The sequence below is a fragment of the Larus michahellis genome, chromosome 15 (genome assembly GCF_964199755.1).
Source record: "Larus michahellis chromosome 15, bLarMic1.1, whole genome shotgun sequence".
Lineage (NCBI taxonomy): Eukaryota > Metazoa > Chordata > Aves > Charadriiformes > Laridae > Larus > Larus michahellis.
Window position 1 is genome coordinate 5,341,100 of NC_133910.1, and position 15,265 is coordinate 5,356,364.

The 15,265-nt window shown below is 51.5% G+C and overlaps 2 protein-coding genes across 13 annotated transcripts in view; one reads left to right on the top strand and one right to left on the bottom strand.

The window, feature by feature from the left end:
• The window catches only part of ASTN2 (astrotactin 2), a 377,208-nt gene that overhangs the window by 116,091 nt on the left and 245,852 nt on the right, over positions 1-15,265 (bottom strand). The gene's annotated exons all lie outside the window — the stretch shown is intronic.
• On the top strand, positions 409-11,213 carry TRIM32 (tripartite motif containing 32). Of its 7 annotated transcripts, XR_012590086.1 has the most exons (4): positions 427-482; positions 3,400-3,515; positions 4,366-7,005; positions 8,670-9,203. XR_012590086.1 is itself a non-coding variant. In XM_074609121.1 (3 exons), the coding sequence occupies exon 3, from the start codon at positions 4,433-4,435 to the stop codon at positions 6,374-6,376; it is 1,944 nt and encodes a 647-aa protein (XP_074465222.1). In that variant the 5' UTR covers positions 426-482; positions 3,400-3,484; positions 4,366-4,432; the 3' UTR covers positions 6,377-11,213. The 7 variants fall into 7 exon arrangements, 5 of the variants coding, with proteins under 5 accessions (XP_074465221.1, XP_074465222.1, XP_074465218.1 ...); XR_012590087.1 differs by lacking the exon at positions 3,400-3,515 and having other exon boundaries at positions 409-482; XM_074609121.1 differs by having other exon boundaries at positions 426-482; positions 3,400-3,484; positions 4,366-11,213.

A 15,265-nucleotide genomic window follows, 5' to 3' on the forward strand; every position in this document is an offset into this window, starting at 1 on the left:
ACGGCATGTAATAAAATAATAAAAAAAAAATAAATAAAGAAAATATGTTTCTGCTTCTTTTTTTTTCGTTTAACTTTGCTCGATAGGAACAGCACGGAGGAGGGCGCCTGGCCTACCTGGGCGCTCCCTGTGCGGGCAGCTCCCTGCTCCAGCCCCCGCCGGGGCCAGGCCCGGGGCCGGCCCGCGGGCCTCCCCCTGCCCTCACCGACCCTCATGCCCGCCGAACGGGCCCTCCGCGCCCTCTCCTTCCCCCCCGCAACCTCTATGCCTCCCCCGACCCCTCGTCGCCCGCCCGCCCCGCTCGGCGGCCCCGGGCCCAGGCCCAGGCCCGGCCCGGCCCCCGGCCTCCTACCGGGACTCCATCTCCCGGCAGGCTCTGCGGCGCAGCGCACACGTCACGGCGGCGCGGCGCGGCGCAGCGCGGCGCGGCGGCGCGGGGCACGCCGGGAAGAGGCGCGCGCGGCCCGGGCAGCGGCGGGCAGGTAAGGGCGCGGCGTGGGGCCCGGAGGGGCGGGGGCGCCCCCTGGCGGCGGGGCGGGCGGGTGGGTCGCCCCTCTCCTCACACAGCCGCGGGCCCGGGGCGGGCTGGGGAGGGGGCGGCCGGGCCCGGCAGCACCCCCCGGGCTCTCCCCGATCGTAAGAGCCCCTCGGAGGGTGCCCTCTCAGGCCGCGCCTGCCCCGGCCCCTGCCAGGGCACCTGCTCGGCCGCGGCGGGGGGAGTGGTCCGGGGGGCAGGGCGTGAGGGGGCTCGTCCTGCCATTAAACCGGCCGTTCGCACCGAGCCGAGCGTCCCGGTAACACCGTGTGTCCCTCACGAGGGTCCACACGCCCCCCCCGGGGCTGAGGGTCAGTCAGCAGCAGCCGGCTGCCCCAGCGCCTGGGCGCTGCTGTGAGCCAGAGACCCTGCCAGCAGCTGCCTTCAGCAAAAAACACCCCAAACCCATGTGTTGTCCTGCTGGCATTGTCATCATCACTGAAATACTGTCATAAAAGCTATAGGAAGAAGTCACAAGGCAAATTTTGTCAGCTTTACCCTATTATTTTAACCGTATGCAGTTTGCATGGCAAGGTTTTGATAGCAGGGGGGCTAGAGGGGTGGATTCTGCGAGGAGCTGCCAGAAGCTTCCCCCATGTCTGACAGAGCCAATGCCACCGGCTCCAAGAGGGACTGGCCAAGGCCGAGCCCAGCGGCGATGGTGGTAGTGCCTCTGGGATAACACATTTAAGAAGGAAAAATAAAAACAGCAAGAACAACAGCAGACGGAGAGAGGAGCGAGAATATGTGAGAGCAACGGCCCTGCAGACACCCGGGTCGGTGGAGAAGGAGGGGCAGGAGATGCCCCGGGTGCCAGAGCAGAGATTTCTCTGCAGCCCGTGGTGAAGACCTTGGTGAGGAGGGCTGTCCCCCTGCAGCCCATCAAGGGCCATGGTGGAGCAGATATCCACCTGCAGCCCATGGAGGACCCCACACCAGAGCAGGTGGATTCCCAAAGGAGGCAGTGACCCTGTGGACAGCCTGCGCTGGAGCAGGCTTCTGGCAGGACTTGTCACCCCATGGAGGGAGGAGTCCGCGCTGCGGCAGTCTGTTCCTGAAGGACTGCTCCCCATGGAAGGGACCCATGCCAGGGCAGTTTGTGAAGAACTGCAGCCCATGGGAAGGAGTCACGTTAGAGAAGTTCATGGAGGACTGTTTCCTGTGGGAGGGACCCCATGCTGGAGCAGTGGAAGAGTGTGAGGGCTCCTCCCCCTGAGGAGGAAGGAGCAGCAGAGACGTGTCCACAACCCCCATTCCCTGGGCCCCTGTTGCTGCTCAGGGGGAGAAGGTAGAGAAATCGGGACTAAAGCGCAGGAAGAAGGGGCAGGGAGGGAAGGTGGGTTTAAGATTTGGTTTTATTTCTCATTACCCTACTCACATTTGATTGGCAATAGATTACACTAATTTCCCCAAGTCCTGTCTGTTTTGCCAGGGATGGTAATTGCTGAATGATCTCCCTGTCCTTATCTCGACCCGTGAGCCTTTCGTTATATTTTCTCTGCCCTGTCCAGCTGAGGGGGGGAGTGACAGAGCAACTTTGGTGGGCACCTGGCGTCCAGACAGGGTCAGCCCACCACAATGACACAAGCTGAGAATTACAAATGAAACTAGTTGTCTCACCACTAACTAAAAACTACAGCGTGAGAAAAGAAACTCCGGCAGGATTTTTTTTTTAATATAAGGAGACCAAACTCACATAATTTACAGACTTTTATAGCTTGATCCTCATCTTTGGCTTTCTCTAATAACCCACTCTGCGCCAGAGGATCGGCCTTGGGAGGGACTGATACGCAAGAACAACTCGCTGTTAAGGAAACTTCCATGAAGGCACAACCAAGTGCAAGATAAAGATAAAAGTGCAGCAGTAAAAATAATTTCATATTACTAAGGCGCATACTGGCATTCTGATAAAAAGGGTTTATATATGAAAAGAATGTCATACAAGTCATCTTTCTAAAAAACGAATCCAACTTTAAACAAAATCCACTCTGCCATTGTTCTTTAATGAAAATACTTGTTTTAAAGGTGGCGCTTTGTGTAATTCTCTGGTGTATCTGGTGTCTGTGCTGCTCCCCCATCCTTCCCTAACCATGTCTTTTGACATATTTCCAAGGAAAATAAGAATAATGGATCTGGTATCCTGTGTTTCATTTTTTAAAATCGTTTTAAAATACAGATTTTTCATCCCTCAGAGGAAGGTTTCTGATGTACATGGCAGTGCCCAGGCTTCTACTTCCCCAGCTGAGATATATGCTAAGAATAAAGGGAAGTGTATTCGCTGCCAGCGGCAGCACGCGCCCAGACTGCCACCGCTCCCTGGGTTCCAGGGATGTGATACTTATTGTGCCACTGTCGAGCCAAGGATCAGATCCCAGCTTGGAACTCGGGAGATTCTGCTTCGCCACCGAATCCCTTCCTGAAATGTGGGCTTCTAAGGACTGTGAATTGCAGTTGATAAATTAAAATGAATATTTTTTTCTTCTCTGTGTGAACATCAAGAACTTTTCTTCATTGCAGTTTTCTTCTTCCACTTGAGCAAATGGTAAACTGAAATACAGTGAACCTTTCTGTCTGAAATGCTCCCGAGGATGGAGCAGGCAAACCCAGCAGGGAAGCGAGAGTGCTGCGTGCATGCAGCCATTATTCAGAAAAAGCTGTCTGTTCACATCCCTCTGTGACCGTCTCTTCATTTTAAAGACTAACTGCTTCCTCCTCCTCCTCTCCCCCTAGAAGAAATGTTTTCTTCCCCATTTCTTTTAATGGCTAAGCAAGGCAATAGCAAAGGTATTGAAATCCAGTCTACTGAATAATAACTTAATGATGTGAACCCTGTTCTGTTCCTTTTGAATGGATGGCTGCCTTAGCAAGAGAGCTGCTGGGATCTGCTCCCTGCTGTGAGGGATGTGAGGATGGAGAAACCTGGATTGAAGCTGAACGGCAAGCAGAGTGGTATAAAACTGAACCAGAATACAAGAATGAGGTCAATGCTGCAAGATTGTGAAATAAGGAGAAATTATACGCAATTAAGCTAAGTTCAAGAACTAATAGTGAACACTTGTAGTATATATTAATGAATGTTTGGAGTTGTCTGTTAACTCCATTATTGCTAATACCTGCTAGAATACTGCTGCGACGAACTGTGTTTAATTTGCATGCTGAAGCATGATGCAGCATGGCAGAGGTTAATGAAATACACTGGTTTAAAATCTTTGCTGTGTGTTTTCAGTAGGTACAGTCATTCCCAGAACGAGTGGAAGCTGACAAATCATTCCTTCTAGTTTCACTTTCTGGCAATCGTACGAAACCTTGAAAATTTATTTTGGCTATATAGAAAAGCAGAGTAAAACAACCACATTTATTTCGTTCGTATCTGATGTCGCATCTGAATGCAGGTCTCCAGAGGTGATATATTAATGTCCTAAAGCGTTGCACCATCTGGTTCCTCTTTTGATGTGCAACATTTTGAATGCTTGGTTTAATCTCCCTGGGTTTCAGTAAATTATGTAAACTCGGAGGCTTGGCAGCGGGAGATGGGCACCATGAGGAGATGATTCAGTCATCAATATCTATTGGCCTTCCTTATTGCTGCCATTACACTTCTTTTAGTTCTACTTACAAATTTTGCAAGTGAATAATTTATCGCACTAGGAGCTGCAAGTTAGTTTTGGAATTTGCCCACTCTGAGATTACCTATGACTAATCCATCCTTTCCGAATGTAGAAAAGCTAACTGGGCTTCTTTTTTCCAGGGTTGGGTGATAAATCAGAAATAAACTGCATGTAACTACTGGTGATGACATAAATCACATTTCCTTTTTTCTTTCTGGACAGAATTGGAGCACCTTGGAATAGATGTGAGTACAAGACTTTGCACCAGCTAAAGCTGCCTTGGAAAGCCATGGCTGCCGCCCCTCATCTCAACTCGGATGCACTCCGAGAGGTCCTGGAGTGCCCTATTTGCATGGAGTCGTTCACCGAGGAGCACCTGAGACCCAAGCTCTTACACTGTGGGCACACCATCTGCAAACAGTGCTTGGAAAAACTCCTAGCAAACAGCATTAATGGGATACGGTGCCCCTTTTGCAGCAAAATCACGCGGATCACAAGCTTGGCTCAGCTGACCGACAATCTTACTGTACTGAAGATTATAGACACCACTGGACTGGCAGAAGTGGTGGGTCTTCTCATGTGCAAGGTGTGTGGGAGAAGGTTGCCAAGACACTTTTGCAAGAGTTGTAGCTTGGTTTTATGTGAGCCGTGCAAGGAGACATCCCACATGCCCCAAGGGCACAGAGTCATTGCTATCAAAGAGGCTGCTGAAGAGCGTAGGAGGGAATTTGGGACGAGGCTTGCCAGACTTCGGGAGCTGATGGGTGATCTGCAGAAAAGAAAAGCATCTCTGGAAGGTGTTTCCAGAGACCTGCAATCTAGATACAAAGCAGTTCTGCAAGATTACAGTAAAGAAGAGCGCAAGATCCAGGAAGAACTGGCCAGGTCACGCAAGTTCTTCACCACCTCTTTGTCTGAAGTGGAGAAGGTAAATAACCAGGTAATGGAGGAGCAAGCTTATCTGCTGAACTTAGCGGAAGTGCAGATAATGTCTCGCTGTGACTATTTCCTCGCCAAAATAAAGCAGGGAGATATAGCTCTCTTGGAGGAGGCAGCAGATGAGGAAGAACCAGAACTGACAAACAGTCTCCCAAGGGAGCTGACTCTTCAAGAGGTTGAACTCCTTAAGGTGAGCCATGTGGGACCATTGCAGATCGGTCAGGTGGTGAAGAAACCCCGGACGGTTAACGTGGAGGAATCGCTCATGGAAACTGCAGCATCCTCATCGGTGTCATTTCGGGAGCCTGACTTGGTGCAAGAAGAGGCCAGCTGCACACCAAATTCCTCACCAGCCAAACCAAGGATGCCTGAAGCAGCCACGAGCATCCAGCAGTGTCACTTCATCAAGAAGATGGGCTCCAAGGGCAGCCTGCCAGGGATGTTTAATCTCCCCGTCAGCCTACACGTCACCCTGCAAGGAGAGGTGCTTGTGGCAGACCGAGGCAATTTCCGAATCCAGGTTTTTACCCGCAAGGGCTTTCTGAAGGAGATCCGCCGGAGCCCTAGCGGAATCGATAGTTTTGTATTGAGTTTCCTTGGAGCAGACTTGCCCAATTTGACTCCCCTTTCTGTCACCATGAACTGCCATGGCCTGATAGGTGTGACTGACAGCTACGATAACTCTGTCAAGGTCTACACCATGGATGGTCACTGCGTGGCATGTCACCGGAGCCAGCTAAGCAAGCCCTGGGGCATTGCCGCCCTGCCTTCTGGGCAGTTTGTAGTGACCGACGTGGAAGGGGGCAAACTCTGGTGTTTCACGGTGGACCGCGGTGTGGGGGTAGTGAAGTACAGTTGTTTATGTAGCGCAGTGCGCCCCAAGTTTGTCACCTGCGATGCTGAAGGGACCATATACTTTACTCAAGGGCTGGGGCTTAACCTGGAAAACCGGCAGTACGAACACCATTTAGAAGGAGGCTTTTCAATTGGTTCCGTCGGCCCGGATGGGCAGCTGGGACGCCAGATTAGCCACTTCTTCTCCGAGAATGAGGATTTCAGGTGCATTGCTGGGATGTGTGTCGATGCCAGGGGAGACCTCATTGTTGCTGACAGCAGCCGGAAAGAAATCCTGCATTTTCCTAAAGGAGGTGGCTACAATATCCTCATCCGGGAAGGACTCACCTGTCCTGTTGGTATCGCCATTACTCCCAAAGGGCAGCTGCTGGTGCTGGACTGTTGGGATCATTGCATTAAGATCTACAGTTACCATCTGAGAAGGTATTCCACCCCTTAAAGGCATGTCTCTAAGCAAAGCCTCTTTCGGCAGCAGAGATTCTTCCAGCCTCAGCGCAATCTGACGGGAACCAGTGTCAAGCATTCAGAAGATCGTGCCATAACCGAAGCAGGGTTTGGCACAGAGGCCGTCATGTTTTGTGTTTAGAAACAAAATAGCTTCTGTGGTGGTGGTCTGCTTTTTCTTCTTCTTTTTTATATAAAATCCGTACAGTAAAAATGAACAAGCGCAAGGGAGAGTATTGACCAGAGTAAATGACTGGTCACTCCATAAACCTTCTCACCTCCTTACACCACATCTCCTACACTTCCAGCTTCAACCGCTGCATCTTTCTTTGTGCCATAAACGCTGACTGACTGCTCTAAATCACCTTCCCTCAGAGGACCAGAGAGGCAATCCTCTTCTCGCTGTGGTACTCACAAGGAACTGGGTAGCAGTTGTCTGGGCAACTACTAGAGAAAGCAATTTCTGATTGCAGCACTGCATAAAACAAAATAGCCCTCTTAAACTGCGCGGAGATGGAGCTTTACTTTCAAACTGACGAGGGAGGGTTTTCTCTCCCTGTTTTTCTGGTATTCAGGAGATCGCCCCTGTTGTGCCATTCGTGAACCGTGTCTGTTCAATGTGAAGTGAGTACTGTGCCATCATGGGAGACCGAGTTGAGCCAGAAAACTGCCTTCTGATGGCAACAGGGTTTTTATTACTACTATGAGTTCTGCTAGGTAGAAGGGGGTAAAAAGGGAGGGAACTGGAGGGAAAAAAAAATAATCGGGAAACCTACAGTTGATATTCACTGTTTTATTATTACATGTATCCTGAAAACTGTCTTCGGAAGGTATGGGAAGGGGGGGAAAGGGCTGGGGGAATAAGACTGGGAGATTGTAGTAAATGAGATTAAATGCAACATATTGTATGTTCACCTGCACTTCACTATTCTGCATTCCAGACCATTGCATTTAGCAATAGGCTTCCACTCATCTGCACTTTGTATGCGCAAACTACTCACTCCTGAGATGGGGAATGGGGGCGGGGGGGAAAACAATTTTGCTGTTATTTTTTTAATACTTGGAAGCACGTCCATTGGTGCATTGCCTTTTTTTTTCCCTTGCACAGCAAAACACTATATTCCTTAGGTTATTTTTTTTTTACGGCACCAGCAGGCACCAGAGTTCATGTTCATCACGGCTTTGGGCCAAATGAAGCACAAAACTGCAGCTGTGTGAACCAAGGCCCCCACAGTGCTACTCTCCTGGCTGATAAATGTGTACCTCAGTGTGGTGCTGCTCGCCTAGAATAGTTTATTGAAGGAAAGATGCATTTAAATAGGGCACAGTGGTAGCATGTTAATCTGCCACAGATAATAGTTACACTGCAGTGCGTTTATTTGTTGCTATCAACAACGTAGTTGCAAATTTGGGGGCACGACAGACAATATAAAAGCTGATTTTATGGTGGCTGCCATGCTACGGCAAATTGTTTGCTACGTGTGCTACAACATGTAGGCAACAGGTGATTTTTTTTTAGCTCCCATATACTTTCCCCTAGTGAAACAGCAAAGGAAAATGCGCTTCAGAGCCGCTGCTGCCCCAGCCAGTTTTTTGGCAGTTACAGGCTTTGCAGAAGAAGCGACGAGAGCAGATTTTGGTGGGATTTTGTGTTTTTTTTTTCTCTCCCTGTTATGCTCAGCCAAAGCGCTGAAGAGGGCCAGCATGGCAAACACCCAGCTGTGTGATGGAGGTGCCCCTCCAGCAGGGCAACTTCCTATTTCTCCCCCTATAATTTGCTGGAAAAAGCTTTTGGAGAGGAGCAGGAGCTAAGACACCAGCGTGGTAGATGGTACAGAAGGAGCCTGAGGGAACTGAACCCCCCCTGCCCTCCTGAGCTGCTCTGTGTGTTTGCCAAGGCTACCAGCTCGCACATAATTATTTACCTTCTCTGCTTCTCTTTTTGGGTGGGAGGGGGAAGTTGCCTAAGGTATGTAACAGCAGTTTAGGGAGCCAATCTCATCTCGCATGTATGTTTTTGGGAGATGACGGCTATTACTGGGCCCTTCTGCAGTTAATTACATTGTAACTCAAGGCATTTTTTCCCAATATTATGATAATGGCAGTTCCTCTCCCACTGATCTCTTTTAAACATTTCTCCTGTTTCTAAGAACTGCTCCAAGCAGGAAGCTACCGTGGACCTGAATAATTGAAGCAATATTATCTATGATAATATGTACCTCTGTCATTTTCTGTTCCAACGGATTATTATTTCTTTTTTTTTTCTGCAATAAACATCACGCTACTAGCAATAACATTTCCTGGAGCGCTTGAAGGGCCATAAAAGCTGGTCCAGTAAACTGAGCAGTTGGTTACCCCAGCCTGTTCCTGGTTACACAGTTCAAACAAAGCTTCTGTCATCTGTTTCTCACTCGGAGATTCAAGCAAAATAACACTACCCTGCCGTGCTCCGGTGGGCCAGGACACTACGATCGGCGCCTGGGGGTGTGTGTCGCCTGCGGCTCTTCTTCTAGTCTTGGTTTTCAGGCAGAAAAGGGAAAAAAGAAAACCTGCCGTCCCTCGCCCAGGGTATGCATGTCCCCTGACAAAACTCGACAGTGACTGCGAGATGATTTCGCGGAGCTGTATTTCTTGCCGCGGTGCCCCCACACAATGTTGTGATTGTCTGCCAGACGAGATGAAATGGAGTAATTAAGGATTGTGATGAAATAGTTTGGCTTCTGCTCTCTACCTGGAGAAAGAGCTTGTCTGGTTATACGTATGTGTTTGGTTTTTAAAGATCGTGTAATAAAGGAAAAATTGATCCAATTAAAAGTGCATTGCAAACGGCTCATTTTCTTATTAAAAACACTTCATCTCCTCCCTTTGCTGGCAGACTGGTTTTTATGGCCAGTGGGGATTAGACTTGGGAACACAATGGCTACGAGACCCCTTTTACACTGTCAGGATGTGGAGGATAAATCTGATCTCCTTGGCAGGTCTCCTGTAACTTTATCTGACACTTCCCTACCCACCTCATAAACAAATACTAGAGTTCCGTACCTTAATTCACGCTGATACTCCCACAAGGGTAGTATCTTACTTTCCACCGTAGCCGATACATGATGTTTCAAAGCTCTGGTCACAATTCCCTGGCTCCGAGCGCTCAGTACGGGGACGTGAAGCCTGGCCGACGGGTACAGCACCCGTGTCCCTGCTCAGCAAGGGGCTCAGCTCTGCCCCTCTGCAGAGGCGACACCTTTGCTGGGGCTGGCAGTGGGGCTGCTGTGAGGGTTCTGGTTAATTTTAATAAACGCTACAAAGAGTGTATTTAGGCGGAGCCAAAGGAGAGCTAAGCAATTTGCCACTCGGCTTTCAAAGGCGTCGGTATGTCAGCAGCAGGTTGTCCCCTGCTCCTGCTGCCCAGCTGGGTTTGCTGGTCTGGGTGGAGGTTTTTATCATAGAATAGTTCGGGTTAGAAAGGACCTTAAAGCCCATCCAGTGCCACCCCCTGCCCCGGGCAGGGACACCTCCCACCAGACCAGGCTGCTCCAGGCCCCGTCCAACCTGGCCTTGAACCCCTCCAGGGATGGGGCAGCCACAGCTTTACCAGGCAACCTGTTCCAGTGCCTCACCACCCTTATAGTAAAGAATTTCTTCCTGATATCCAATCTTAGTCTACCCTCTTTCAGTTTGAAGCCGTTACCCCATGTACTATCGTTACACTCCCCGATCCAGAGTCCCTCCCCATCCTTCCTGTAGCTTCCCCTTTAGGGACTGGAAGGGGCTCTAAGGTCTCCCCGGAGCCTTCTCTTCTCCAGGCTGAACCCTGCCAGCTCTCTCAGCCTGTCCCCACAGCAGAGGGGCTCCAGCCCTCCCAGCGTCTCCGGGGCCTCTTCTGGCCCCGCTCCCACAGCTCCGTGTCCTTCCTGTGCTGAGGACTCCAGGGCTGAATGCAGTACTCCAGGTGGGGTCTCACCAGAGCACTCGGGCTCATCTCGGATGATACGAAGCAGCTCTTTAAACGGCTCCGAGTTGCTGCTTTATCAAACGTACACAATCCTTGCAGAACTGCTGCCGTGCTGATGCTGTTTAGACTCAGCCTGCCGCTTTATGAGAAGTTATGGTTTCGAAGGGTAGCGGCAACTAAGCCGTGAACATTTGTTCTGGGCAGCAACCGACAGCCGGGGTTTCTAAAGGGGCGAGGGGGAGAGCCTGTTTCTTAATCAAAGGGGGCAGAGCTACAAAAGCAAAAATAAAGCCAGATGCTTCGAGTCTTTTCTATTGTATAGCCTAAGTGATTTTTCTGGGTCATTACTCAATGCGAGGATTTAAAGTTATTTCATTTTGCACAACTAATTACTCTACTTGCCTGGCAATTCTGGATTACAATGAGCAGTGCATAAGGTCATTTAGCAGACTGAGTCACAGCACATATTTTAGTCCAAACTAAATTTCACGGCAACCAGCTAGATTGTTTTTCCCTCCTCCGAACAAAATGTCAAAATCTGAGGTTTTGAAATAAATATAATGACATAAACTGCAAGCAAGTAAGAGTGTTACAAAGGTAATAGAGTCGTTCTTTATAGGAACAGATCTCAAGGACGGGGAAATTCTATACGCTTTACTTCTGATCAAGGAGGTTTAAGGGAAAGCCATTATCTCCTTTAATAGATGCAAAGCTGCCCTTACGGCTTTCTTAATGCACCTGATTGTGTCTAGGAAATGAAAACTAAAGGTTCCTGTGGACTAGGTCAATCTTAATTGTGTTACGGCAGTATCAAACCTGAAGGGAGATGAATGAGACCCTGAGAGGACAGAAAGGAACCACACACCCCGCTCAGAAGAATACGGACTGCTACTTTAGCAGAGCTCCAGGCTGTACCCTTAATGTGCCTTGTATTTTATGAAGATCTTTTGTCTAAACTGCTGAGTTCACAGGAAAGCATGAAAACTGCAACCTCCTAAAGGTAAATGCAATCAACAACGTACAGTCCAAGAGGAGAGTACTGGGAAGTACTGGGGAGTTTCAGGGAGGCTGGGGGCAGAAAGCCCTGGGGAGCGTGACAGGAGCTGTCAGGGCCCAGGCCCTCCCCGGGCTATTTTAATGTAGGAGGCGTTACTGGGAGGGAACATCTTTCACACCCGCACCAGCCACTTCAAAAGCTCAGCTTGCTGAGCACCCAACATGGCCAGGTGACATCAGCCGAGGAAACCCTACCTAGAGATTCTAGGAAATGCAAAAAACCCCCACACTTGACTCACTGCAGACCTAAAGCCAGGTAACAGCTGGGTTGTGAAACCCTCTGAATGTCCTCCCCACGTGCACAGGACATCCCGAGCCCAGCAGCATCCCTCCCCGCTCTCAGCTGGGCTTCCCCCAGCTCCATGGTGGCAAGGGAAAAGGAGAGGAGCTCCCGCAAGCCTGTGTGCTCCTCTGCAGCAGCACGCCACCGGCACACCGTTTCTTTTTCCAACTTTTCCCAGCTGGAGAACAGAAGTCTCCCACACTGAAGCTCAGCTCGTCTGCACCGTGTGAAGGAAAAGAGATGTCACTCAAATGCCTGACAAGACGAGACCCTCCACATCACTGCTGATAACATCTCCATTTTCTCTAAGCGCCGGAGCACTTACAGACATTTGTTCTGCATTTTGTGTATCGCAGAGGGAACAAGCAAGCTAGAACAGCTCCTGGGGAAATCCCACCGGGGCTGTCAGAGTTTGCTATCAGAGCAGCTCTTCCCTTTCCCTAGCCAAGTTCTCCTCCTCCTCCTCCTTGTCCAGCCACACCGAGGGGCCACAGAGCAACCAGACCTTTGATAAACCTTCAGCAGGGACTGAAGTCCCTGGCAGGTGGATGTGCTGGACACAGGGATCGCTCTCTCTCCTCCTCTACATTTTGTGAGTATCTTCGCGGTGGGTTGACCCCCCAGCCTCTACCTCCAGTTTTACCTCTGAGCATTATAGAGTGTGGAGCAGCCCAGGTGGGGTCGGCAGTCCTGGCTATGTCCCCTCCCAATGTCTTGCCCACCCCAGCCAACTCGCTGCAGGGACAGAGTGAGAAAAAGAGGAAGTCAGGATGCTGTGCAAGCACCACTCGGCAGCCACCAACACACTGGGGTGTTACCACAGAATCATAGAATAGAATCATAGCATGTGTTGGGTTGGAAGGGACCTCTAAAGGCCATCTAGTCCAACCCCCCTGCAGTCAGCAGGGACATCTTCAACTAGATCAGGTTGCTCAGAGCCTCATCCAGCCTGGCCTTGGATGTCTCCAGGGATGGGGCCTCCACCCCCTCTCTGGGCAACCTGGGCCAGTGTCTCACCACCCTCAGTGTAAAGAACTTCTTCCTCATGTCTCATCTAAACCTGCCCTGCTCTAGTTTAAACCATTGCCCCTCGTCCGGTCGCTACACGCCCTTGCAAACAGCCCCCCCCTCAGCTTTCTTGTAGGCCCCCTTCAGGGACTGGAAGGGGCTCTAAGGTCTCCCCGGAGCCTTCTCTTCTCCAGGCTCAACACCCCCAGCTCTCTCAGCCTGTCCTCACAGCAGAGGGGCTCCAGCCCTCAGATCATCTTCATGGCCCCCTCTGGCCCCGCTCCAACAGGTCCATGTCCCTCTCGTGCTGAGGGCTCCAGAGCTGGACGCAGCACTCCAGGTGGGGTCTCACCAGAGCAGAGTAGAGGGGCAGAATCACCTCTCTGGATCTGCTGGCCACGCTTCCTTTGATGCAGCCCAGGATGCAATCAGCCTTCTGGGCTGCCAGCGCACATCGTTGGCTCCTGTCCAGCTTTTCATCCACCAGCACCCCCAAGTCCTTCTCCGCAGGGCTGCTCTCCATCACGTCATCCCCCAGCCTGTATTGATAACGAGGATTGTCCTGACCCAAGTGTAGGACCTTGCACTATCGACCTATCGACACCGCCTTGGCCACAAATCCACAGCGTGGCACCACAGTGGCTGTGACAAAGCCAGTTCCCCCCATCCCGGCCAGACCCAGCACATTCTTACATGCAACAGGAGGTGGCCGGCCATGCCGCGTGTGCCCCAGCTGCCAAACGAAGATGCTCACACAATTGGTACAAACGTAATGAGGTGCCGTCAGCATTAAATCCTGGCTTCGACAGGGGAGAAAACCGATGCGGGCTCCCGTGGCACGGATCAATGGTTGGGTCGATCTCAAGGTCCCTGCTCGGAGGCTGCTCCGAGGGGTGGAAGCATTGCTTGGCTGCACAGAGACAGAACAAACAGCCCCAAAAATGGGCTTTTAATCGCTCTGCACAAAATAAAATTGGGGTTTGGTCTGGTCTGCCCACAGGCTAATGCAGTTCCTAGGGAGGGAGCCTGGGGGATGTGTCCATGTCTGCCCTGAAAGGAGCCCGGTGCCCGATGTGCCGCAGCCATGCCTCTGGCTCTCTCATTGCAGGATTCACTCCTGCAAATCCTTAGGAATGAGGGCGGGAGGCTCCCTCGCCTTCCCCCAGCACACACCTTATCTCCTAGCAGGAGGAAGAGGAACATCTTGCTTCTCTACAGGCAGAGCAGGCTGCAAACGCTGCCTGCAGCCCACCCGTCCCGCCGAGGCCAGGCGGCGAGAAGGCACCCACGTTCTGCCCTCCCTGGCGAGAGCCGGATCCCTTTCTCCTCCCTTCGGCTGAAGGAAGAGCTCCGCAGACACCCACCCCCGTCTCGGGCTGCTCCAGCCTCGGCAGAGAGCCAGCCCCTGGCCCGGCGCTTGACAAAGGGTCCGGCTGCCAGCGGCGCCGTCTCCTCTTCCAGACCATGTTTTCAATTAGGGCTCAACGCGCAGATCGGGCGCGTTATTGGCGGAGGCCTCCTCCCGAGGCCTGCCAATTGATTTATGAAGTTGATTAAAATATTAAAATGATTTTGTGCGAGGCTGCAAACGCGCCGCGATGTGCATTTTTATCATATTTGGTGCCGTGCCAATTAGCCCGACACTCTCCTCTCCCCCTCCTCTTCTGACCCGCTTTGTTCTCTAACAAATTACTGTTATCCTGGCCTTACTTTTGTATTTATTAGAGATGATGCATATGTGCGCTCTCTGAGCAGTTCGGAAACGGGCTGGCTAGCAGCGGGGAGCCCGGCGGGCCAGAGCTGTTTCCGAGTGGAGAAGGCATCCAGAACTGTCTAGCTGGAGCTATTTATTCAAATCCTCCTTATGTCACTGGCAAAATGAGGGTAAATCAGTGGAGAAGCTGGGAATAAAATCCATCTACCATGAACAGCAAGCTCTTTCTCTTAGTTAACTGGGGTTTCTCCCGCGAGAGCCCTGGGTTTCCCGTGGTACCTTCTTCTCTGTCCAGAGCCGATCTCCCCTGGTACCGGCAAGAGCCCTGCACATCCTTGATGTCCTTCCAAGAGCATTTTCTGGCCATCAAAGAGCTAAATACAACACTGGTCTCCTCTGCAGTAACGACAGCTCTGAAGTTCAACCTCACCAACCCCACCAGCTTCTGAAGCCACAGACGGAGCCACCCATGAAGAAGACGGTCGGAGCCAGCACCTGGTGCCCAACTCCCGCACGGTGAGAAATGAAATGCTCATGTCCAAGGCATTACATGTAAAACCCCCCCGGGGACCCCTGGGGTCCCAGGAGTGCTTTGGTGCCCGGCAGGTGGTGGGGAAGGATGCTGCGGACCCCCCAGCGCCGGGGCAGCCCTGCGAGTGGCTTGGGGCCGGCACAGCGGGGAGCGAGGGAGCCCGCCTCGGCCATGCATACCATGGACTAAAAAGGAAATTATTTTGCCAGCGAGGCACTGCTCGCCTTCAGGCCCACTGCCACCACGGGGATTTGTGGTTGAGCCCCAGGAATCACCACTTGGCCTGGCCAGGGGGAAGGTGGGGGCTCAGAAACAGGAGATATTTCACCACTGGATCAAGTG